Consider the following 24,376-nt stretch of genomic DNA (forward strand, 5'->3'; position numbering starts at 1 on the left):
ATAAAGATGTGCTTTGTTTTCCTCTGTGATAAATATTTTTATCCAGACGGTATTTGGTGGGAATTTTCGATCTCAAGTTGCATGAGGAGGTAAACACCAAACAGGTTCAGCAGTCTTGGACACCCACAAACAATTCATGACTGTGTGGAATCCATGGATCCAATATGCCCATTCATCACCGTCATCTGGTGGCCTAAATTCCTTAGAACTTTCCAGTTTGGAAGGGAATATTCAGTGGATTTCGAATAATTCCCTTTCTATTCACTAGCCCTCTACCTCAATCCTCTAATCCGGGGGTCTCCAAAGTTTCTAAATGAAGTGCTAGTTTACTACCCTTCAAGCTTTAGGAGGGCTGGACTGTGGCCAGTGGAAGTAGAAAATCTCATGGCATTGGTGGGAGCAAACAATGCCTTACGTTTATTGGTCAAGAGTAAAAAAAATTACATCATTGGTGTCAGTGGGATAAATAGTGTCCCATCATTGGTGTCAGTGGGAGGAACAGTGGGCCATCATTGGTGTAAGTGAGAGGAATAGTGTCCCATCATTGGTGTCAGTGAGAGGAATAGTGCCCATCATTGGTGTCAGTGGGAGGAATAGTGCCCCATCATTGGCGTCAGTGGGAGGAATTGTGCCCCATCATTGGTATCAGTGGGAGGAATAGTGCCCATCATTGGTGTCAGTGGGAGGAATAGTGCCCCATCATTGGCGTCAGTGGGAGGAATAGTGCCCCATCATTGGTATCAGTGGGAGGAATAGTGCCCCAACATTGGTGTCAGTGGGAGGCATAGTGCCCCATCATTGGTATCAGTGGGAGGAATAGTGCCCCATCATTGGTGTCAGTGGGAGGAATAGTACCCCATAATTGGTGTCAGTGGGAGGAATAGTGCCCCATTATTGTTGTCAGTTGGATGAATAGTGGCCCATCATTAATATCAGTAGGATGAATAGTGTCCCATCATTGATGTCAGTGGGATGAATCGTGCTCCATCATTGGTGTCAATGGGATGAATAGTACCCCTTCGTTGGTTTCAGTGGGAGGAACAGTGGGCCGTCATTGGTGTCAGTGGGATGAATAGAGCCCCATCATTGGTGTCAGTGGGAGGAATAGAGCCCCATCGTTGGTGTCAGTGGGAGGAATAGCGCCCCATCGTTGGTGTCAGTGGGAGGAATAGTGCCCCATCATTGGTGTCAGTGGGAGGAATAGTGCCCCATCATTGGTGTCAGTGGGAGGAATAGTGCCCCATCATTGGTGTCAGTGGAGGAATAGCGCCCCATCATTGGTGTCAGTGGGAGGAATAGTGCCCCGTCATTTGTATCAGTGAGAGGAATAGTGCCCCACCATTGGTGTCAGTGGGATGAATAGTGCCCCATCATTGATGTCAGTGGGACAACTAGTGCCCCATCATTGGTATCAGTGGGAGGAATAGTGCCCCAACATTGGTGTCAGTGGGAGGCATAGTGCCCCATCATTGGTATCAGTGGGAGGAATAGTGCCCCATCATTGGTGTCAGTGGGAGGAATAGTACCCCATAATTGGTGTCAGTGGGAGGAATAGTGCCCCATTATTGTTGTCAGTTGGATGAATAGTGGCCCATCATTAATATCAGTAGGATGAATCGTGCTCCATCATTGGTGTCAATGGGATGAATAGTACCCCTTCGTTGGTTTCAGTGGGAGGAACAGTGGGCCGTCATTGGTGTCAGTGGGATGAATAGAGCCCCATCATTGGTGTCAGTGGGAGGAATAGAGCCCCATCGTTGGTGTCAGTGGGAGGAATAGCGCCCCATCGTTGGTGTCAGTGGGAGGAATAGTGCCCCATCATTTGTGTCAGTGGGAGGAATAGTGCCCCATCATTGGTGTCAGTGGGAGGAATAGTGCCCCATCATTGGTGTCAGTGGAGGAATAGCGCCCCATCATTGGTGTCAGTGGGAGGAATAGTGCCCCGTCATTTGTATCAGTGAGAGGAATAGTGCCCCACCATTGGTGTCAGTGGGATGAATAGTGCCCCATCATTGATGTCAGTGGGACAACTAGTGCCCCATCATTGGTGTCAGTGAGAGGAATAGTGCCCCATCATTGGTGTCAGTAGGATGAATAGTGCCCCATCATTGGTGTCAGTGAGAGGAACAATGCCCCATAATTCTTGCCAGTGGAAGAATTAGTTCTCCATCTGTGGTGTCGGTGGGAAGAATAGTGTCTCGTATCAGTGTAAAGAAGTGCCCCATGGGCCAGATTTGGCAAGCAACAGACCCCTGTTATAAAGCAAGGACCCAGATGCCTCCAGAATAGCCCGGTCATAGCACAGACCTCAATACAATGGAGAAATTGTGAAGAAAGACTGAAAAATTGCCATTTACCAATGTTTCTCCTCCAATTTTGAGGAGCACAGAAGGATGGGTACAAATTGCAGGGCTGATATGTGCAAAGCTGATAAAGACTAATAGCTATAATTGGAGTCAGAGGTGGTTTTACCAAGTACGGATTCAGGGGTGTGAATACTTATGCAACTAATATAAGGGTTTTGTACCTTAAAAAAAAACTAAAATGTAATACATTGCAGCTTTCTAGTCTTTAGATGTGGTGGCTGCATCAGTTTTAGGCTTTTTTTTTAATGCTCCTCTGTTGATCCTGCTGTCCTCGGGTGACAACTGTCACTCACGGTACTGTATCTTCCTCTCCTCATCTTTATTGATGACCTAAGGTTCGGGTCGCAACTTGTGAGAAACTGTCACACGACGGCAGGCTGTCATCCCAATCAGCTGTGGCTGGGGAATTTGCTGCCCGGCAGCCGCATGTAAGGATGAAGGGGGGAGGATGCTTGTGACACCATTGACCTAAGATGGCCAGAGGGTCATATTTGGATAATTTAATTTGGTAACTATGACCATGGGGCCATATTAGGTCAATGATCTCACCAACATTCGCACGCCTCAGCCACATGTAATAGAGAGGTGGGGATTCTGGTGACATCATTGACCTCATACGGCCCCAGGGACATATATGAGCATTGGAGAATCTAAAGGGGGGGGAGGGGGTTCAAAAGGTTAGCTGCAGGCAGTGGTGTATTCACTTCTTGTGCTGCCCTAGGCAACTCATGAATTGGACGCCCCCCATGAGCACCCAACATCACTCCCCCTCCATGGCCACCATCCTCCACTGCCCGCCGCCGACAACCGATTACCTGCCATAGGGTGTGGAGTCAGCTCTGAGTGTTGCCTGGAGTGCTGTGGAAGCGCCGCTCGCCACCAACCCTCCCCCCTGGTTGGCCCCCAACAATCACCCCCTTGCCCCCCCATCACCAACAGCCTCTGCTACCACCACCCAATCACAAGAACTAACCTGCAGCTGTCCATCCATCCATGCAGCTTCCTCACCAGGTCCCCGTCCCTCCTGCCACCTCTTCTGGCGGCGCCTCCACCCCCCCTAAAAATTGCCGCCCCAGGCAAACGCCTTGTTTCCCTCCTGGTAAATACACCACTGGCTGCAGGGGATGCTCTGATGGAGGTAACTCAAGTACAGTTCTTAGGTAGAGGTGGGGTAGGCGTCCTTTATTAAATGAGTTTTCAAGGATCAGCTAAAGGCGGACAGGGTGGGAGCCGACCGGACATACTGGAGCAGGGAGTTCCAGAGGATGGGGGAGGTTTTGGAGAAGTCCTGGAAGTCAGCGTGGGAGGAGGTAACAAAGGAACTGAATAGCAGGAGGTCTTGGGAGGAATGAAAAGGACGATTTGGCCGATATCTGCAGATGAGGTTGTTGATGTAGCTAGGGGAAATGTTGTAGATGGCCTTGTACGTTGTGGTTATGATGGGGTGGTGGCAGCCAGTGAAGATATTGGCAGAGGGGGTCATATTAGGTCAACGATGTCACCAGCATCCCTTCTCCTCAGCCTCGTGTAACAAGGGGGTGGGGATTCCAGCGACATAATTGACTTAATTTGCCCCATGGCCATATTTGGTGATGGAAATTGTCCAAATATTGCAACAAATTCCTCAGTTGCAGATGACTGTGCCGGAGGCCTGCTATCCTGGGTTGGCTTCCTGCAGTTCAGGCTGAACTGGGTTTGACCCAAAGCTTACCTCATCTCTATTCCATTTTTCTGTACATGCCTGAAAATGGAAAACTAATGCAGCCACATTTACGGACTAGGTTATGTTGCAATCTATTATATTTTTTGCTCTTGGATTTGGATACACTTTAAATCCATATTCATTTCACATTGTAACATTTTGAAAAGGGTAAGAAGTTGAATACTTTGGGCACTCTGTCTATTCAGTCTATGTTCTCTTCTCATTACAGATCTCCCCCTCGGCTTTTCTCTGGATTCTGACATTGTTCATCCCGTCCGGGTGGATGAGCATGGCTCTTTCCTGACCTTTGACCTAACTCCCCGCAACCTGCAGAAGAGAGGACTATCTTCCGGCTCGGTGCCCACCACTTATTACGAGATCAGATACCAGGGAGTGGAGCTGACCTTCAACCTCAGCCAGAACCACCAGCTCTTGGCTCCGGGCTATGTGAGCGAATGGCGCAGTGGAGGCCTCAAAGAGACAAGGGTTGTCAGCCGACCTTCTGGCTCATGCCACATGGTGGGGGCAGTTCAGGCGCACCACCAGCTTGTTGGCAATGCCGCTATTAGTATCTGCAGCGGACTGGTAAGGACCTTCTTCTTCTTCTCCTCCTTTGTAACATTTGTGGTCATAATAGCATTTATCGCAGAGGTCTACAGGCATCGGAAATAGAGTTACGCATGTTATATTGTGAAAAAGATGCATGAGTGTAAGAGGATCGATTTCCAGTAGATGTCTCGAATTTTAACTTCTTTAGTCCTTCTATTTCTAGCTTCCAATTTATGAGGATGAGATATATCTACTGTAACCAGTTGCCATCCATAGGGCCATATAGAAAGAACCTGAAAAGATGCATGAGTGTAAGAGGATCGATTTCCAGTAGATGTCTCGAATTTTAACTTCTTTAGTCCTTATTAGAGATGAGCGAATCGAACTTGGCGAAGTGGAATTCGTTTCGAATATTAGGAAAATTTCGATTTGCGCCGAATCCGAAAATTAGCAGACTTCGGATGCGCAAATCGAAAATTTTTCCAAAAATGGCGGCGACATGTGCGGCGACGGAGCGGGGATCTCTGGGAAGGCGCGCAGACAAGGCGCGCTGACCCATAATGCATTCATTCATGACATGTGATCGCATTAGCCAATCAGCAGCCAGCCAGCCAGCACTGTGTAATGGTCGAGCTATAAATGGCGGCCATTTTAGAATTCTCCATTTGCCTCCAGTCATTCAAGAGAGACAGACCACCTGTCTGTATTGAGGGACAGAGTTAGGGACACAGAACCGTTACTTACGGACACAGAACCGTTACTTAGGGACACACAATCGTTACTTAGGGACACAGAACCGTTACTTAGGGACACAGAACCGTTACTTAGGGACACAGAATTGTTACTCAGGGACAGACACAGAATTGTTACTCAGGGACAGACACAGATTTGTTACTCAGGGACAGACACAGAATTGTTACTGAGGGACACAGAATTGTTACTGAGGGACAGACACAGAATTGTTACTGAGGGACACAGAATTGTTACTGAGGGACACAGATTTGTTACTGAGGGACACAGAATTGTTACTGAGGGACACAGAATTGTTACTCAGGGACACAGAATTGTTACTCAGGGACAGACACAGAATTGTTACTCAGGGACAGACACAGAATTTTTACTGAGGGACACAGAATTGTTACTGAGGGACACAGAAATGTTACTGAGGGACACAGAATTGTTACTGAGGGACACAGAATTGTTACTCAGGGACAGACATAGAATTGTTACTCAGGGACAGACACAGAATTGTTACTCAGGGACAGACACAGAATTGTTACTCAGGGACAGACACAGAATTGTTACTGAGGGACACAGAATTGTTACTGAGGGACACAGAATTGTTACTCAGGGACACAGAATTGTTACTCAGGGACACAGAATTGTTACTCAGGGACAGACACAGAATTGTTACTGAGGGACACAGAATTGTTACTGAGGGACACAGAATTGTTACTCAGGGACACAGAATTGTTACTCAGGGACACAGAATTGTTACTCAGGGACAGACACAGAATTGTTACTGAGGGACACAGAATTGTTACTGAGGGACACAGAATTGTTACTCAGGGACAGACACAGAATTGTTACTGAGGGACACAGAATTGTTACTGAGGGACACAGAATTGTTACTCAGGGACACAGAATTGTTACTCAGGGACACAGAATTGTTACTCAGGGACAGACACAGAATTGTTACTGAGGGACACAGAATTGTTACTGAGGGACACAGAATTGTTACTCAGGGACAGACACAGAATTGTTACTGAGGGACACAGAATTGTTACTGAGGGACACAGAATTGTTACTGAGGGACACAGAATTGTTACTCAGGGACACAGAATTGTTACTGAGGGACACAGAATTGTTACTGAGGGACACAGAATTGTTACTCAGGGACACAGAATTGTTACTCAGGGACACAGAATTGTTACTGAGGGACACAGAATTGTTACTCAGGGACACAGAATTGTTACTCAGGGACAGACACAGAATTGTTACTCAGGGACACAGAATTGTTACTCAGGGACACAGAATTGTTACTCAGGGACAGACACAGAATTGTTACTGAGGGACACAGAATTGTTACTGAGGGACACAGAATTGTTACTCAGGGACAGACACAGAATTGTTACTCAGGGACAGACACAGAATTGTTACTGAGGGACACAGAATTGTTACTGAGGGACACAGAATTGTTACTCAGGGACACAGAATTGTTACTCAGTGACAGACACAGAATTGTTACTGAGGGACACAGAATTGTTACTGAGGGACACAGAATTGTTACTGAGGGACACAGAATTGTTACTCAGGGACACAGAATTGTTACTCAGGGACAGACACAGAATTGTTACTGAGGGACACAGAATTGTTACTGAGGGACACAGAATTGTTACTCAGGGACACAGAATTGTTACTGAGGGACACAGAATTGTTACTGAGGGACAGACACAGAATTGTTACTGAGGGACAGACACAGAATTGTTACTGAGGGACAGACACAGAATTGTTACTGAGGGACAGACACAGAATTGTTACTGAGGGACACAGAATTGTTACTCAGGGACACAGAATTGTTACTCAGGGACAGAAACAGAATTGTTACTGAGGGACACAGAATTGTTACTCAGGGACACAGAATTGTTACTCAGGGACACAGAATTGTTACTCAGGGACAGACACAGAATTGTTACTGAGGGACACAGAATTGTTACTGAGGGACACAGAATTGTTACTGAGGGACACAGAATTGTTACTGAGGGACACAGAATTGTTACTCAGGGACAGACACAGAATTGTTACTGAGGGACACAGAATTGTTACTGAGGGACACAGAATTGTTACTGAGGGACACAGAATTGTTACTCAGGGACACAGAATTGTTACTCAGGGACAGACACAGAATTGTTACTGAGGGACACAGAATTGTTACTGAGGGACACAGAATTGTTACTCAGGGACAGACACAGAATTGTTACTGAGGGACACAGAATTGTTACTGAGGGACACAGAATTGTTACTCAGGGACACAGAATTGTTACTGAGGGACACAGAATTGTTACTGAGGGACACAGAATTGTTACTCAGGGACACAGAATTGTTACTCAGGGACACAGAATTGTTACTGGGGGACACAGAATTGTTACTCAGGGACACAGAATTGTTACTCAGGGACAGACACAGAATTGTTACTCAGGGACACAGAATTGTTACTCAGGGACACAGAATTGTTACTCAGGGACAGACACAGAATTGTTACTGAGGGACACAGAATTGTTACTGAGGGACACAGAATTGTTACTCAGGGACAGACACAGAATTGTTACTCAGGGACAGACACAGAATTGTTACTGAGGGACACAGAATTGTTACTGAGGGACACAGAATTGTTACTCAGGGACACAGAATTGTTACTCAGTGACAGACACAGAATTGTTACTGAGGGACACAGAATTGTTACTGAGGGACACAGAATTGTTACTGAGGGACACAGAATTGTTACTCAGGGACACAGAATTCTTACTCAGGGACAGACACAGAATTGTTACTGAGGGACACAGAATTGTTACTGAGGGACACAGAATTGTTACTCAGGGACACAGAATTGTTACTGAGGGACACAGAATTGTTACTCAGGGACACAGAATTGTTACTCAGGGACACAGAATTGTTACTCAGGGACAGACACAGAATTGTTACTGAGGGACACAGAATTGTTACTGAGGGACAGACACAGAATTGTTACTGAGGGACACAGAATTGTTACTGAGGGACACAGAATTGTTACTGAGGGACACAGAATTGTTACTCAGGGACAGAAACAGAATTGTTACTGAGGGACACAGAATTGTTACTCAGGGACACAGAATTGTTACTCAGGGACACAGAATTGTTACTCAGGGACAGACACAGAATTGTTACTGAGGGACACAGAATTGTTACTGAGGGACACAGAATTGTTACTGAGGGACACAGAATTGTTACTCAGGGACACAGAATTGTTACTCAGGGACAGACACAGAATTGTTACTGAGGGACACAGAATTGTTACTGAGGGACACAGAATTGTTACTGAGGGACACAGAATTGTTACTCAGGGACAGACACAGAATTGTTACTGAGGGACACAGAATTGTTACTGAGGGACACAGAATTGTTACTCAGGGACACAGAATTGTTACTTAGGGACACAGAATTGTTACTCAGGGACAGACACAGAATTGTTACTGAGGAACACAGAATTGTTACTGAGGGACACAGAATTGTTACTGAGGGACACAGAATTGTTACTCAGGGACACAGAATTGTTACTGAGGGACACAGAATTGTTACTCAGGGACACAGAATTGTTACTGAGGGACACAGAATTGTTACTGAGGGACACAGAATTGTTACTCAGGGACACAGAATTGTTACTCAGGGACAGACACAGAATTGTTACTGAGGGACACAGAATTGTTACTGAGGGACACAGAATTGTTACTCAGGGACACAGAATTGTTACTCAGGGACAGACACAGAATTGTTACTGAGGGACACAGAATTGTTACTGAGGGACACAGAATTGTTACTGAGGGACACAGAATTGTTACTCAGCGACACAGAATTGTTACTCAGGGACAGACACAGAATTATTACTGAGGGACACAGAATTGTTACTCAGGGACACAGAATCGTTGAATTAAAGAGTATGTCAGACAACTCGCAGAGGAGTGGCAGAGGAGGCAATGTTTTAGGAGCGAGCAGACGTGGCAGCAGAGGAAGGGGTCGAGGCAGCACTAGTCGCAGCCAGAGGCCAGTGCTCCCGGTGTCATCCAGCGGTCGTGTCTCCACCGACAACCCTGCCGTCATCGATTGGTTGGCTCGGTCGTCTTCCTCTTCCCAGGTCACCTCTGACACCTACAGCCAACGGTTGGTGGGTACGTCAGACACAACCGTTAGTTGGCATGGCCCGGGAGCAAGCCCACTGAAATCACGTGTCCTCTACCTGCCCCTGTCCTTTGGTGTTCCCTCACCAAGCGAAGTATCGCATGCTGTAGGCTCAGCCCCACTGTACAGTGAGGAAGAGCTAACAGAGGGCGGTCAGGAACGGGGGGAGACATCCGCCTCTTCAGCAGCCAGGCAAAGAAGTACTGGCGAGGAGAGTGGCTCGGTAGCCGGTCTAGAGACAGGTCTGTCTCCTGACCCACACGCAGCCGAGGGGGCTAGTAGTGAGGCGGAGACCCTAATTGATGATGATGAGGCTGATCGCACTTGGCAGCCTCGTCGTCATCAGGCTATTGCTTCCGCATCATCAGGAGAAGAGGGTGCCAGCTTGGCAGCGAGCAAAACAGTCGGTGGGTTGCCCAGGAGGCAGCAGAGTCGCAGCAGTGTCAGTGGAGGCAAACGGCCACGGAGTAGAGCACCAGCTCCACTGCAGCCTACCACCACGGCCAGTAGTGGTGCCGGTGTGCACGGAGGAAGTAGAAGTCAGCCAGTGAGGAGTAGCGGGGGCAAAGTTTCCTACTCGGCGGTGTGGCAATTTTTCGTCAAGCCGCCCGAGGAAGTAAACGTAGCCGTATGTCGACTATGTGGCCAGAAAGTCAAGCGTGGCCAGGGGGCCCATGTTGGGACTACAGCGTTGCGTCAGCATATGCAGCGTCGCCATTTGGTGGCCTGGGAAAACCGTGATAAAGATACGGCGGTTCTGCCTGCCTCCTCATGCTGCTGCCAGGTCCAGAGTCTCTCATGGGTCCCTGTACGGCCTCCCATTGCTGCTGTCTCCATCGCCACACTCTGCCATGTGCCACTTTCAGGTCTCCTCACACTGCTGGTGTGTTCCATTTTGTCATAGGGTGCTGGCAGATTACGGGCCTCCCATTGCTGCTGCCAGGCCCGTAATCTGCCATGGGCCCCTGTACCGCCTCCTCATGCTGCTGCCAGGTCCAGAGTCTCTCATGGGTCCCTGTACGGCCTCCCATTGCTGCTGTCTCCATCGCCACACTCTGCCATGTGCCACTTTCAGGTCTCTTCACACTGCTGGTGTGTTCCATTTTGTCATAGGGTGCTGGCAGATTACGGGCCTCCCATTGCTGCTGCCAGGCCCGTAATCTGCCATGGGCCCCCGTACCGCCTCCTCATGCTGCTGCCAGGTCCAGAGTCTCTCATGGGTCCCTGTACGGCCTCCCATTGCTGCTGTCTCCATCGCCACACTCTGCCATGTGCCACTTTCAGGTCTCCTCACACTGCTGGTGGGTTCCATTTTGTCATAGGGTGCTGGCAGATTACGGGCCTCCCATTGCTGCTGCCAGGCCCGTAATCTGCCATGGGCCCCCGTACCGCCTCCTCATGCTGCTGCCAGGTCCAGAGTGTCTCATGGGTCCCTGTACGGCCTCCCATTGCTGCTGTCTCCATCGCCACACTCTGCCATGTGCCACTTTCAGGTCTCCTCACACTGCTGGTGTGTTCCATTTTGTCATAGGGTGCTGGCAGATTACGGGCCTCCCATTGCTGCTGCCAGGCCCGTAATCTGCCATGGGCCCCCGTACCGCCTCCTCATGCTGCTGCCAGGTCCAGAGTCTCTCATGGGTCCCTGTACGGCCTCCCATTGCTGCTGTCTCCATCGCCACACTCTGCCATGTGCCACTTTCAGGTCTCCTCACACTGCTGGTGGGTTCCATTTTGTCATAGGGTGCTGGCAGATTACGGGCCTCCCATTGCTGCTGCCAGGCCCGTAATCTGTCATGGGCCCCTGTACCGCCTCCTCATGCTGCTGCCAGGCCCGTAATCTGTCATGGGTCCCTGTACGGCCTCCCATTGCTGCTGTCTCCATCGCCACACTCTGCCATGTGCCACTTTCAGGTCTCCTCACACTGCTGGTGTGTTCCATTTTGTCATAGGGTGCTGGCAGATTACGGGCCTCCCATTGCTGCTGCCAGGCCCGTAATCTGCCATGGGCCCCTGTACCGCCTCCTCATGCTGTGACGTTGCAACAAGGTGGAATTCAACCCTACATATGTTAGACCGCCTTTACGAACAGCGAAAGGCCATCACCGATTTCCTGATGTTACAAGCGGATAAAGGTACTCCCCTGTGTAACTTAGATGTCAGCCATTGGCAGCTCATGCGTGACACCTGCCGCTTGCTCAGACCCTTTGAGGAGGCCACGCTATTCGTGAGTCGGCAGGACTATGGGATGAACGACGTCATTCCTCTGTTGCACGTCCTGGAACAAATGCTGTTAACAATGGCTGGTCAGGGCGCGTTAGACGTGGCGCACAGATCTCAACGCCACATGACCCCTGTGGGGGCAGGACAGGAAGAAGAGGAGGAGGTAGAGGAGGACATTGGTGCTCAGGAATTATTGAGTGAAATGGGTGGTTTTTCCACTCAGCGGACAGGAGTGGAGGAGCAGGAGCATCTGGTAGAGGAGGAGGAGGAGACAGAGGACCCAGACGCACCATGGCAGTATGCTGTGGAGATGGAGGCAGGGAGTCCCTCGCATTCCTTGGCACAAATGGCCCATAGCATGCTCGGTTGCTTGCGTAGCGACAGCCGAATAATAACCATCAGACAGAGGGATGACTTTTGGCTGTCCACCTTGTTGGACCCTCGCTACCGTTCAAAAATGGTGGCCTTTTTCACACCTGCTGAGAGGGAGGCCAAAATAACGTACTATAAAAACCACCTATGTAGTCAGTTGGTCTCTGCCTTTCTGCGCCAACGTCCATCCTCAGACACTGTGGGCCCTGTGCGCTCGCGTTCCGCTGCCATGGCAGCAGGGGAGGGGTGGGGTGGTAGGAGCAGTGGCAGCTCCACCAGCAGCAGCTGCCTCAGTCTGCAGTCGATGATGAGTAGCTTTCTTCACCAGCGCAGTGAGGAAACTACTAACCAGCCGCAGCAGCAGCAGCATCAGGTGGACCTGGAGCAGGACCTCAAACAACAGGCTTGGGCCTACTTGGACAGCACCCTGCCAACCGAGGTAGACAATCCCCTTGACTACTGGGCAACGAAACTTGACCTTTGGCTCCAACTAGCTGAATTTGCCCTTGAAAGGCTGTCATGCCCGGCCAGTAGCGTGGCATCGGAGCGCGTGTTTAGTGCGGCAGGAGGTATTGTAACTCCGCGGAGGACACGACTGTCCACCCAAAGTGTGGAGAGACTCACGTTTGTGAAAATGAATCAGGCGTGGATTAGTCTGGATTTCAAACCACCAGTTCCTGACACAACTGACTAAATCCGCCATGAATCATGCCCCAAACATGTTATTATTTTTAACATAGGCCTCTGTATGGCCTTCAATTTAAGCTGCTTACGCTTCGCCACTCTGCCATGGGCCCCTGTACCGCCTCCTCTTGCTGCTGCCAGGTCCAGAGTGTGTCATGGGCCCCTGTACCGCCTCCTCTTGCTGCTGCCAGGTCCAGAGTGTGTCATGGGTCCCTGTACGGCCTCCCATTGCTGCTGACTTCATCGCCAGACTCTGCCATGTGTCACTTTCAGGTCTCCTTACACTGTTGGTGGGTTCCATTTTGTCATAGGGTGCTGGCAGATTACGGGCCTCCCATTGCTGCTGCCAGGCCCGTAATCTGCCATGGGCCCCCGTACCGCCTCCTCATGCTGCTGCCAGGTCCAGAGTCTCTCATGGGTCCCTGTACGGCCTCCCATTGCTGCTGTCTCCATCGCCACACTCTGCCATGTGCCACTTTCAGGTCTCCTCACACTGCTGGTGGGTTCCATTTTGTCATAGGGTGCTGGCAGATTACGGGCCTCCCATTGCTGCTGCCAGGTCCGTAATCTGCCATGGGCCCCCGTACCGCCTCCTCATGCTGCTGCCAGGTCCAATGTGTCTCATGGGTCCCTGTACGGCCTCCCATTGCTGCTGTCTCCATCGCCACACTCTGCCATGTGCCACTTTCAGGTCTCCTCACACTGCTGCTGGGTTCCATTTTGTCATAGGGTGCTGTATGGCCTCCCATTGCTGCTGCCTCCACCGCCACACTGTGGCTCCACACTCTGGTTTTGGCCCCGTGACTGCCCAAATGAGTGAAGTGTGCGGTGATTCTAAGATCGACGGCACTCATCTGCATGTCATACTGACTGACAGTATTATTTCTCTTCCCCAGCAGACTCCAAGGGCATTTAAATTAAAGGTACAGTGTTCTGCACTAATATAAAGGCTCTCTGAAGCCTAGAAACCCTTTTTATAAGTTAAATTCGCAGCGAATATATTCGCATCGAATCGAATTTATTCCTCGAATTCGCCGAATCAGCCAAATCGAATTTTTGAATACTTCGCTCATCTCTAATCCTTATATTTCTAGCTTCCAATTTATGAGGATGAGATATATCTACTGTAACCAGTTGCCATCCATAGGGCCATATAGAAAGGTCCTGGACTTCTAGCGGTGCTGTTTTTTTCAGCATGCTCGTGGCTTTTTTCAGTAAAAGTGATCCAGGAGGCTATAGAGCCGACTGATCACTTTTACAGTAATGAGATGGTGCCATCTTGGCGCTTGCTCTCTCCTGCTGCTCAGAAAAAAAATGTGTCAGGATAGAAAGGGGGAGCAGATCAGGGAACACTGGAAATCCACTCTGCATGCAATGAACCTAGGAGCGCTCAGCTCTGAGCATTTCCGTATTCAAAGGCGTCCAACTCCTGGCTGGAAAGCCGGGTAAACAGCCAATCAAGAAAGTCCTGTGCTTGATTTGTTGGAGGGGAGAGCAGGGAAAACATTAGAGGTCCAATAGACACCTGATTTCTCCATAAAGAGAACCTGTCACTTGCCAATGCTATCACATACAGTAGAGGGCCCCTTGTCATAGCAATAAAGTTAACCCCTTGGCGCTGGCGCCTTCCGGCCCTTTAAGGGTATCAGAAGTCGGGAGGCGGGGTTTTAGGGTCATGTGACCGCCGTGACTCACTGTCACGGTGGTCACATGATCGGGAAAAGTCCCGATCGAAAGAGGAGATCGGGACCTTTCCGTGCGCACAGGACATGTGTGCTGGGAGCGCGAAGGGTGCGCGCTCCTAGCACATATGTTTTTCTTAATTGCACGCAAATGTGCGGCTCCTCGGCATCTACGCGCAGACGCCGGGAGGCCGCACATTTGTGTGCGGCTGCCGTGAAAAGGTTAAAGTGGTTGTAAAGCCTTCCATATACCCAGTGACTGGCCTCAGGTGATGCACAGAGATGATGCAAAACCTCCTGCATAAGTTGTACCTGTTTATCTGCAGTCTTCCTTTCTATACATCCTTTCAAAGTCTAGAATTTATAAAGCTTGTCTGAGCTGTCAGAAAAAGGGGACAGAAAGCATGAAAATACACTCTGCAGAACTCAGTGAGGATAGCTCTGAGGACTGATTGAAGGGAAGGAACACCCCCCTCCACACAGCACAAAGGGACAGAGCTGCTGGAGGTCCCTCTCCTGCAGGGGCGGACTGACCATTTAGGAACTCAGGCACTGCCTGAGGGCCCTGGGTCAGAAGGGGGCCCCATGAGATTCCCCTGGTACCTTTTTCATAGGCTTTTTGGGTGTGGTTTGAGTGTGAGCAAGGACACAGGGGCCCCATGTTCCCCTATTGCCCAGGGGCCCCATGAGTTGTCAGACCGCCCCTGCTCTCCTGTCACCATTTTTCTCTTGGTGTCAGGAAAACTTGTCAGAAGTGACTCATGCAGGGGAAGGAGCTAGCAGACAGAAATGACACTTAGTGCTCTGAATTGAGACAAGTGCACACTACAGAGGGATATGCTTTGTTCATGTTTCATGTTTTGAGTTTTACTTCTAATGTAAAATGGAAAAAAAAAAAAATAAAAGTTAAGATTTTTAAAAAAGGGTAACTTATAAAATAAATACAAATATAAAAAAAATGTAAGGGCAACCCATCACGTTGCACACACATGTGAACATAAATGGGCCTGCAAGGCACACATGTGAATGTAAACAGTGATTGTAGCAGACGTGTGAAGCATCACCATGAACATCATAATGTGAGCAATAATTGTAAAGCCATCCTTCAGCCCGGGTTCACACGTCTGCAGTGCAGAACATCGCATGTGATTCGCACAGGAACCGCACCGCATTCACGTGCAAATCACATGCGAATTCTGTGCAATGCGATTTGAGCCATACATTTTGCATGGCGCAAATCGCACCGCATCCGCACAAAAAAAAGTGCTGGACCCTTTTTTTTGTCCGCACCAGAATCAGATTGCATGGGCATTCACACCCATGTGATCCAATTCTGCACATCGCACCGCGTTTTGCGAACCGATTTCGGGGTGTTTTTAACTTAACATACACCCCCGCAGCGGTTCACATGAACGGGGTGCGATTCTGATGAGGTGCGAAATTCAAACAGAAACAGGAGAAAATTCTGCACCGCATCAGTGTGAACCCGAGCTCACAGATAACTCCAGTAAAAAGGCTTTTAAAGTGTTGTCTGGACAGTTCGGGGTACTGTCAGTTTTTTGTCATTTCACAAGGCGAGCGCAATTTTAAGGTTTGACATGTTTGGTATCTATTTGCTCAGTGTTATCTCATCTTTTCTATTTTACCAAAAATTGGGTATTATATTGTGTTTTGTGTAAATAAAAATTAATTTAAAGTCTTTGTTTTTCCTGAAAAAATAAAGTCAATAAACATTTCTGCAAATACTGAAAAAAACTGCATCTGCCACCATTTTATTCTACAGGGCCTCTGATTTTAGAAAATATATAATTTCATGTTTATCTTTGTGAAAAATTTTAAGTGTTACTAAACTCTGGACCCCGCATTCACTATATCCGCTCTCCCCGGACCCCGCATTCACTATATCCGCTCTCCCCGGACCCCGCATTCACTATATCCGCTCTCCCCGGACCCTGCATTCACTATATCCGCTCTCCCCGGACCCAGCATTCACTATATCCGCTCTCCCCGGACCCCGCATTCACTATATCCGCTCTCCCCGGACCCCGCATTCACTATATCCGGTCTCCCCGGATCCCGCATTCACTGTATCCGCTCTCCCCGGACCCCGCATTCACTATATCCGCTCTCCCCGGACCCCGCATTCACTATATCCGCTCTCCCCGGACCCCGCATTCACAATATCCGCTCTCCCCGGACCCCGCATTCACCATATCCGCTCTCCCCGGACCCCGCATTCACCATATCCGCTCTCCCCGGACCCCGCATTCACCATATCCGCTCTCCCCGAACCCGCATTCACAGTATCCGCTCTCCCCGGACCCCGCATTCACCGTATCCGCTCTCCCTGGACCCCGCATTCACCGTATCCGCTCTCCCCGGACCCCGCATTCACCGTATCCGCTCTCCCCGGACCCCGCATTCACCGTATCCGCTCTCCCCGGACCCCGCATTCACTATATCCGCTCTCCCCGGACCCCCGCATTCACTATATCCGCTCTCCCCGGACCCCGCATTCACCATATCCGCTCTCCCCGGACCCCGCATTCACCATATCCGCTCTCCCCGGACCCCGCATTCACCATATCCGCTCTCCCCGGACCCCGCATTCACTATATCCGCTCTCCCCGGACCCCGCATTCACTATATCCGCTCTCCCCGGACCCCGCATTCACTATATCCGCTCTCCCCAGACCCCGCATTCACCATATCCGCTCTCCCCAGACCCGCATTCACTATATCCGCTCTCCCCAGTCCCTGCATTCACTATATCCGCTCTCCCCGGACCCCTCATTCACTATATCTGCTCTCCCCGGACCCCGCATTCACTATATCCGCTCTCCCCGGACCCCGCATTCACTATATCCGGTCTCCTCGGACCCCGCATTCACTATATCCGGTCTCCTCGGACCCCGCATTCACTATATCCGCTCTCCCCGGACCCCGCATTCACTATATCCGCTCTCCCCGGACCCCGCATTCACTATATCTGCTCTCCCCGCATCAATTTTGGACTGTCTATGCAGTAAGGAGAGTTAGCCCCTACAATTCCTTTTTTGAACCTTCAGATATCAAACACCAGAACGTTGCCACCATAAGCAGAACAGAGACAAGGCGGCTCCTCTGACATGCCGGAGACTCGGGAGCCTCATGGGGGTTCCCCAGGTGTGCGGTGTGACATGTCTGAAGGGTGTGTAATTCCAGGTGTGCGGGGTCACTGGTTGGCGGGGGTGGGGTGGGGGGGTGCCAGGTGTTCCGGAGCCTCGCAGGGCTCAGACATCTGCTGTAAAGTGATCAGAGGACATGCTTAGTGCTTCATCCCTGCCTGCAGGCACATTGAGTGTCATGTAACCCTTTCCTGCACCCAGGTCCAGATCTGACATTAATCCTCTTCTTCTTTCTCTAAGAGAGGCGTCTTCCAGCTGGATCATGAAGATTTCATCATAGAGCCGGTGACAACAACAGCGCCACCATCAGGGGAAGCCATGCCTCATCGGATCTACAGGCGCCATTTAGCTGAAGGGCAGCAACCAGGGTACAGGAGCTGCGGTGTGAGGGGTAATGTTTGGGGAGGTCACTTCTTCTCATCTCCCTTGCACCTAAACGTTTATAATACCAATCCAGACATGTGGGGGTCCTGGGAAGAAAGGGGAGCGTTTAGGTCCCGCCAATGGCTGATAGTTCTGACGCTTCCATCACCCGCCATATGTGGGATTTCCTAAATCTGCCTGAGAAAGAGTCTCACTTCTCCTGTTGGATTTTTTTTGCCATATAGTTTATGTTATGGAGAAGGCAGAACACTGAGATATTTTATCCTGCAGCAGGAGGAGTGAGACTCTATGGCAGGGGTGTCCAAACTATGGCCCTCCAGGTGTTGAGGAACTGCAAGTCCCATGAGGCCTTGCAAGACTCTAACATCCACAGGCAAGACACCCAGAGGCAGAGGCATGATGGAACTTGTAGTACTTCAACAGCTGGAGGGCCATAGTTTGGACACTCCTGCTCTAATGGGATCTGTTTAAAAAAAAAAAACATCTGTGCTTTTCCATTTATTCAGTGCAATTGGGCAAAAAACAAATGTTCTTTAGGCTATTGTCTTCTGAGCAAATGTTCTTTTATTATGGGTGGTAACAAATTATCACATTAAAGTGGAGCTCCACCCAAAAAAGGGAAGTGCTGCTTTAAGGACTCCTCCCCAACTCCTGTTTGTGAAATGGAGCTTTTAGGGGAGCGGGGGGGGGGGCAGGTACCCACTCCCTCTTCCACTCTGACCACCTAACTCTCCAAACGCATGCAGCCCTTTGCTTGCTTTTATCGGGCCCTACTTCATCCAATGATATCAACAATGGGGTATAATTCCCCCACTGACACCAACAATGGGGTATATTTCCCCCACTGACACCAACAATGGGGCACAATTCCTCCCAATGACACCAACAATGGCGCACAATTCCTCCCACTGACACCAACAATGGGGCACAATTCCTCCCACTGACACCAACAATGGGGCACAACTCCTCCCAATGACACCAACAATGGGGCACAATTCCTCCCACTGACACCAACAATCGGGCACAACTCCTCCCAATGACACCAACAATGGGGCACAACTCCTCCCAATGACACCAACAATGAGGCACAATTCCTCCCACTGACACCAACAATGGGGTATATTTCCCCCACTGACACCAACAATGGGGCACAATTCCTCCCAATGACACCAACAATGGGGCACAATTCCTCCCACTGACACCAACAATGGGGCACAATTCCTCCCACTGATACCAACAATGGGGCACAACTCCTCCCAATGACACCAACAATGGGGCACAATTCCTCCCACTGACACCAACAATCGGGCACAACTCCTCCCAATGACACCAACAATGGGGCACAACTCCTCCCAATGACACCAACAATGAGGCACAATTCCTCCCACTGACACCAACAATGGGGTATATTTCCCCCACTGACACCAACAATGGGGCACAATTCCTCCCAATGACACCAACAATGGGGCACAATTCCTCCCACTGATACCAACAATGGGGCACAACTCCTCCCAATGACACCAACAATGGGGCACAACTCCTCCCAATGACACCAACAATGGGGCACAATTCCTCCCACTGACACCAACAATGGGACACAATTCCTCCCACTGACACCAACAATGGGGCACAAGTCCTCCCAATGACTACAACAATGGGGCACAAATCCTCCAACTGACACCAACAATGGGGCACAAATCCTCCAACTGACACCAACAATGGGGCACAATTCCTCCCACTGACACCAACAATGGGGCACAATTCCTCCCACTGACACCAGCAATGGCGCACAACTCCTCCCAATGACTACAACAATGGGGTACAATTCCTCCAACTGACACCAACAATGGGGCAGAATTCTTCCCACTGACGCCAACAATGGGACACTTTTCCTCCCACTGACATAGAAAATGAGGCGCAATTCCTCCCACTGACACCAAAGATGGGACATTATCTATTCCCACTGATGTCGAGACCTTTTCTACACCCAATGGGCCGCCCTAAAGTCTGAAGGAAAGTAAACAGGCCCTTTGGTTAGAAAGTTTGGAGACCCGTGGCCTAGGCAATCGGAAGTGGAAGTTCTCCCCCTCTCCGTAGTCTTCTGGGACACGTGACAGGTTCTAGAAGACTGCCGGACCATTCACAGTGCGCAGCGGCACCCGACTGTGAAGCCGCAGTGGAGCCCTAAAATGTCGGATAAGGTCAACAGAGTTACATTTTTTTTAAAAAAGGTATAAAAAGCATCATCTGTCCGTCATGATATATACAGTCATGGCCTAAAATCTTGCCCCCCCCCCCCCCGCATTTCTGTCAGATAACGCCCAGAAAATTACAAATGTTTCGGCATTCTCATGTTTATTTCTTTTGTTTGTATCGGTGACACAAAAATTGGAGAAAAAAAAAGCCAAACATGACACATTCCATGCAAAACCCCAAAAATGGACCGGATATAATTATTGGCACCTCCATGTAATATCTGGTAGTACACCCCTTGGAAAAATTACCTGAAATCAATGGCTTCCTGGAACCATCAATGAGTTTCTTCCACCTCTGTACTGGAAGTTTGGATCGCTCTTCTTTCACCAACTGCTCCAGGTCTCTCACATTGGAAGGTTCCTTTCCACAACTGCTGTTCTGAGATCTCTCCAGAGGAGCTCTATGGGATGGAGATCTGGACTCATTGCTGGCCAGTTCAGTCCTCTCCAGCGCTTTGTCTGACACCATTTTTGGGGGCTTTTTGACGTGTGCTTTGGGTCATTGTCCTGCTGGAAGACCCATAACCTCTGATGGAGACCCAACTTTCTGACACCGGGCCCTACATTGCACCTCAGGATTCTTTGGTAGTCTTCAGATTTCACAATGCCATGCACACGGCCAAGACATCCAGTGCCTGAAGCAGCAAAGCAACCCCAAACCATCAGTGACCCCCCCACCATGTGTGACTGGAGGGACTGTGACTCCCCACCATGTGTGACTGGAGGGACTGTGACCCCCCACCATGTGGACTGGAGGGACTGGATTCTTTTCTTTAAAAGCCTCATTTCTTTTTCTGAAAACAGTAGAATGACGGTTTTTCCTAAAAAGCTGCCATTTTGTTCCGTCTGTCCACAGCACATTCTCCCAGAAGGGTTTTGGCTTCCTCCGGTAAGTTTTGGCAAACTCCAATCTGGCTTTCAATATATTTCTGTGTCAGCAGTGGGGTCCTCCTGGGTCTTTCGCCATATTTCTGTGTCAGCAGTGGGGTCCTCCTGGGTCTTCTACCATATTTCTGTGTCAGCAGTGGGGTCCTCCTGGGTCTCCTCCCATATTTCTGTGTTATTACTGGGGTCCTCCTGGGTCTCCTGCCATATTTCTGTGTCAGCGGTGAGGTCCTCCTGGGTCTTCCGCCATATTTCTGTGTCAGCAGTGGGGTCCTCCTGGGTCTCCTACCATATTTCTGTGTCAGCAGTGGGGTCCTCCTGGGTCTCCTCCCATATTTCTGTGTCAGCAGTGGGGTCCTCCTGGGTCTCCTACGATACTTCTGTGTCAGCAGTGGGGTCCTCCTGGGTCTCCTACCATACTTCTGTGCCAGCAGTGGGGTCCTCCTGGGTCTCCTACCATATTTCTGTGTCAGTGGTGGGGTCCTCCTGGGTCTCCTACCATATTTCTGTGCCAGCAGTGGGGTCCTCCTGGGTCTCCTCCCATATTTCTGTGTTAGTAGTGGGGTCCTCCTGGGTCTCCTACCATATTTCTGTATCAGCAGTGGGGTCCTCCTGGGTCTCCTACCATATTTCTGTATCAGCAGTGGGGTCCTTCTGGGTCTCCCACCATAGTGTCCCTTCTCAATCAGATGGCAACGTATAGCAGGAGCGGACACAGTTGTACCCGGTGACTGAAGGTCAGCTTGGATTTTGTCTGGAAGTTGATCGAGGTTCTTTAACCACCATTCCAACAATCCTTCGTTGCAATCTTTGATCATTTTTCCTCTTTCATCCACGTCCAGGGAGATTAGCTACAGTGCCATGGGCTGTAAATGTCTTGACAATGTTGCGCACAGTGGACACAGGAACAATGAGATCTCTGGAGGTGGACTTGAAACCTTGAGATTGTCCATGCTTTTCCACCATTTTGGTTCTCCAATCCTCAGACAATTCTTTGCTGCTCTCTCTCTCCTCCATGCCCCATGTGGCACACAGAGACACCCAACAGGAAGGTGGAGGCCATTTGTCACCATTGTCCCCGGTTGTCGGTGTGATTTCTATGTTGTCAGCTCCTGGTCATGGATACGGGGGAGTTTAATGACAAATTCCAGGAACATCACAAACTTGGAATGCAATAATTTCTTACAATTTTGAGAAGATGCCAGTAATTTTGTCCGGTGTATTTTTGGGGTTTTGCGTGGAATGGGTCAGATTTAGCTTTTTGTTTCTCCACTTTTTTTGGTGTCATACCGATACAAACACAAGAAATAAACACGAGAATGCCGAAACATTTGTCATTGCGACAATTTTTTCGGTGAGGTGGTTATCTGACAGAAATGCCAGGGGTGCCAATATTTTTGTCCATGACTGTATTTTCATATTGATATACTAGTAAAGAGTCTCCTGAGAAAACGCAGGTGACAGTGTTTCATTTTAGCTACATTTCTTTTTTTATCTTATAAACTTTTATTTGTTATTTTCTAAACTGATACAAATAATTAAAATGAAAGAAAATGACATTAACTTTTGGATAACATTTAGGCCCCATGTACACAGGACACTTCTGAACGATGGAAACTGACTGCTGGAAAACGTAGGTTAAAAAAACACCTGTTTAGCCGCTTTTGCATAACGCATTTATGTGCGTTTGCGTTTAGAAGCGTTTTTTTAAAGATAAGCACAGGAGAACCTTTCAAATGCCCAGAATGCAATGAAAAGTGGTAAATTATTAACTATTTCAGACTGTTTCAGAGAAATACAGAGAGTAGAAGCAGAGACAGCAGTATGTGTTGAGATTAGCTTAGGTGTGAGTTGCTCATTGACATTTCTTTTGTTTCCAAGGGTGGGAAAGATGTCTGGTGGAGGGAGTCATTAAGGCCACCTGGCAGGCGGTCTTCATGAGGAATTTGAGGTGTAAATGGTCATTAACATATCTTTTGTTTCCAAGGGTGGGAGAGGTCTGAGGTATGAATAGTCATTAACATATCTTTTGTTTCCAAGGGTGGGAGAGGTCTGAGCTGTGAATGGTCATTAACATATCTTTTGTTTCCGAGGGTGGGAGAGGTCTGAGGTGTGAATGGTCCTTAACATATCTTTTGTTTCCGAGGGTGGGAGAGGTCTGAGGTGTGAATGGTTATTTGCATATCTTTTCTTTCCAAGGGTGGGAGAGGTCTGAGGTGAGAATGGTCATTAACATATCTTTTGTTTCCAAGGGTGGGAGAGGTCTGAGGTGTGAATTGGTCATTAACATATCTTTTGTTTCCAAGGGTGGGAGGTCTGAGGTGTGAATGGTCATTAACATATTTTTGTTTCCGAGGGTGGGAGAGGTCTGAGGTGTGAATGGTCATTAACATATCTTTTTTTTCCGAGGGTGGGAGAGGTCTGAGGTGTGAATGGTCATTAACATATATTTTCTTTCCAAGGGTGGGAGAGGTCTGAGGTGTGGATGGTCATTAACATATCTTTTGTTTCCAAGGGTGGGAGAGGTCTGAGGTGTGAATGGTCATTAACATATCTTTTGTTTCCAAGGGCGGGAGAAGTCTGAGGTGTGAATTGGTCATTACAATGTGTGACAGGCTTGGTAGGAACATCCTGTGTTCAGTGTTTTGTCCATTTGAGTACCTTGAAAACACTTTCCATGCATTTTTCATGATGAAAAAAGGCTCTGGACAGCATTGGGGAATGGAAAAGTTAGAAAAAAATTTCAGCCGCAAACGCTTATAAACGCAATTTGACGCGTTTACAAGCATTTTGCGTTTGAAACGCTGATAAAATCAACTGCTGAATGCAAATTTGGTGCGTTCAAAAAAACGACTGTAAACTCAACTGCCTGTAAACGACTGTAAATGAAGATGTCTACATGGACACATAGGAGAACATTAGGGAGGGTTCAGGGGCTGCTGAAAAAAACGCAGAACAGCTCCTAAACGTGAGTTTATCAGGTGCAGTGTACATGGGCCCTTAGGAGGGACAACACATTTCTGCCTTTCTGAGACAACTTGACGCAGGTAACCATTCAGATCCTTGTCTAGGACAATCGAATGTCCTAGTTGAGTCTGTTTCCTGTTCTCATCCTTCAGTCGTAATTCCGAAGGGATGTGATACTAAAACGACCAGAAAGCGTTCTCATGGAGGATAT

At 49.0% G+C, this 24,376-nt stretch overlaps 1 protein-coding gene across 1 annotated transcript in view; it reads left to right on the top strand.

Moving 5' to 3' along the window:
• Positions 1-4,274: 4,274 nt before the first annotated feature.
• Positions 4,275-24,376, top strand: part of ADAMTS7 (ADAM metallopeptidase with thrombospondin type 1 motif 7) — a gene marked incomplete at its 5' end in the record, with an annotated part of 164,896 nt that continues 144,794 nt past the window's right edge. Inside the window, 2 exons of the mRNA XM_089662222.1 lie at positions 4,275-4,653; positions 17,915-18,065. Of these exons, the coding sequence (XP_089518348.1) occupies positions 4,275-4,653; positions 17,915-18,065 (530 nt within the window). The remainder of the gene's footprint in view (positions 4,654-17,914; positions 18,066-24,376) is intronic.

Source organism: Staurois parvus, unplaced genomic scaffold (assembly GCF_062004578.1).
Source record: "Staurois parvus isolate SC_StPar_1 unplaced genomic scaffold, SC_StPar_1.0 ptg001443l, whole genome shotgun sequence".
In the NCBI taxonomy this organism is placed as follows: Eukaryota; Metazoa; Chordata; class Amphibia; order Anura; family Ranidae; genus Staurois; species Staurois parvus.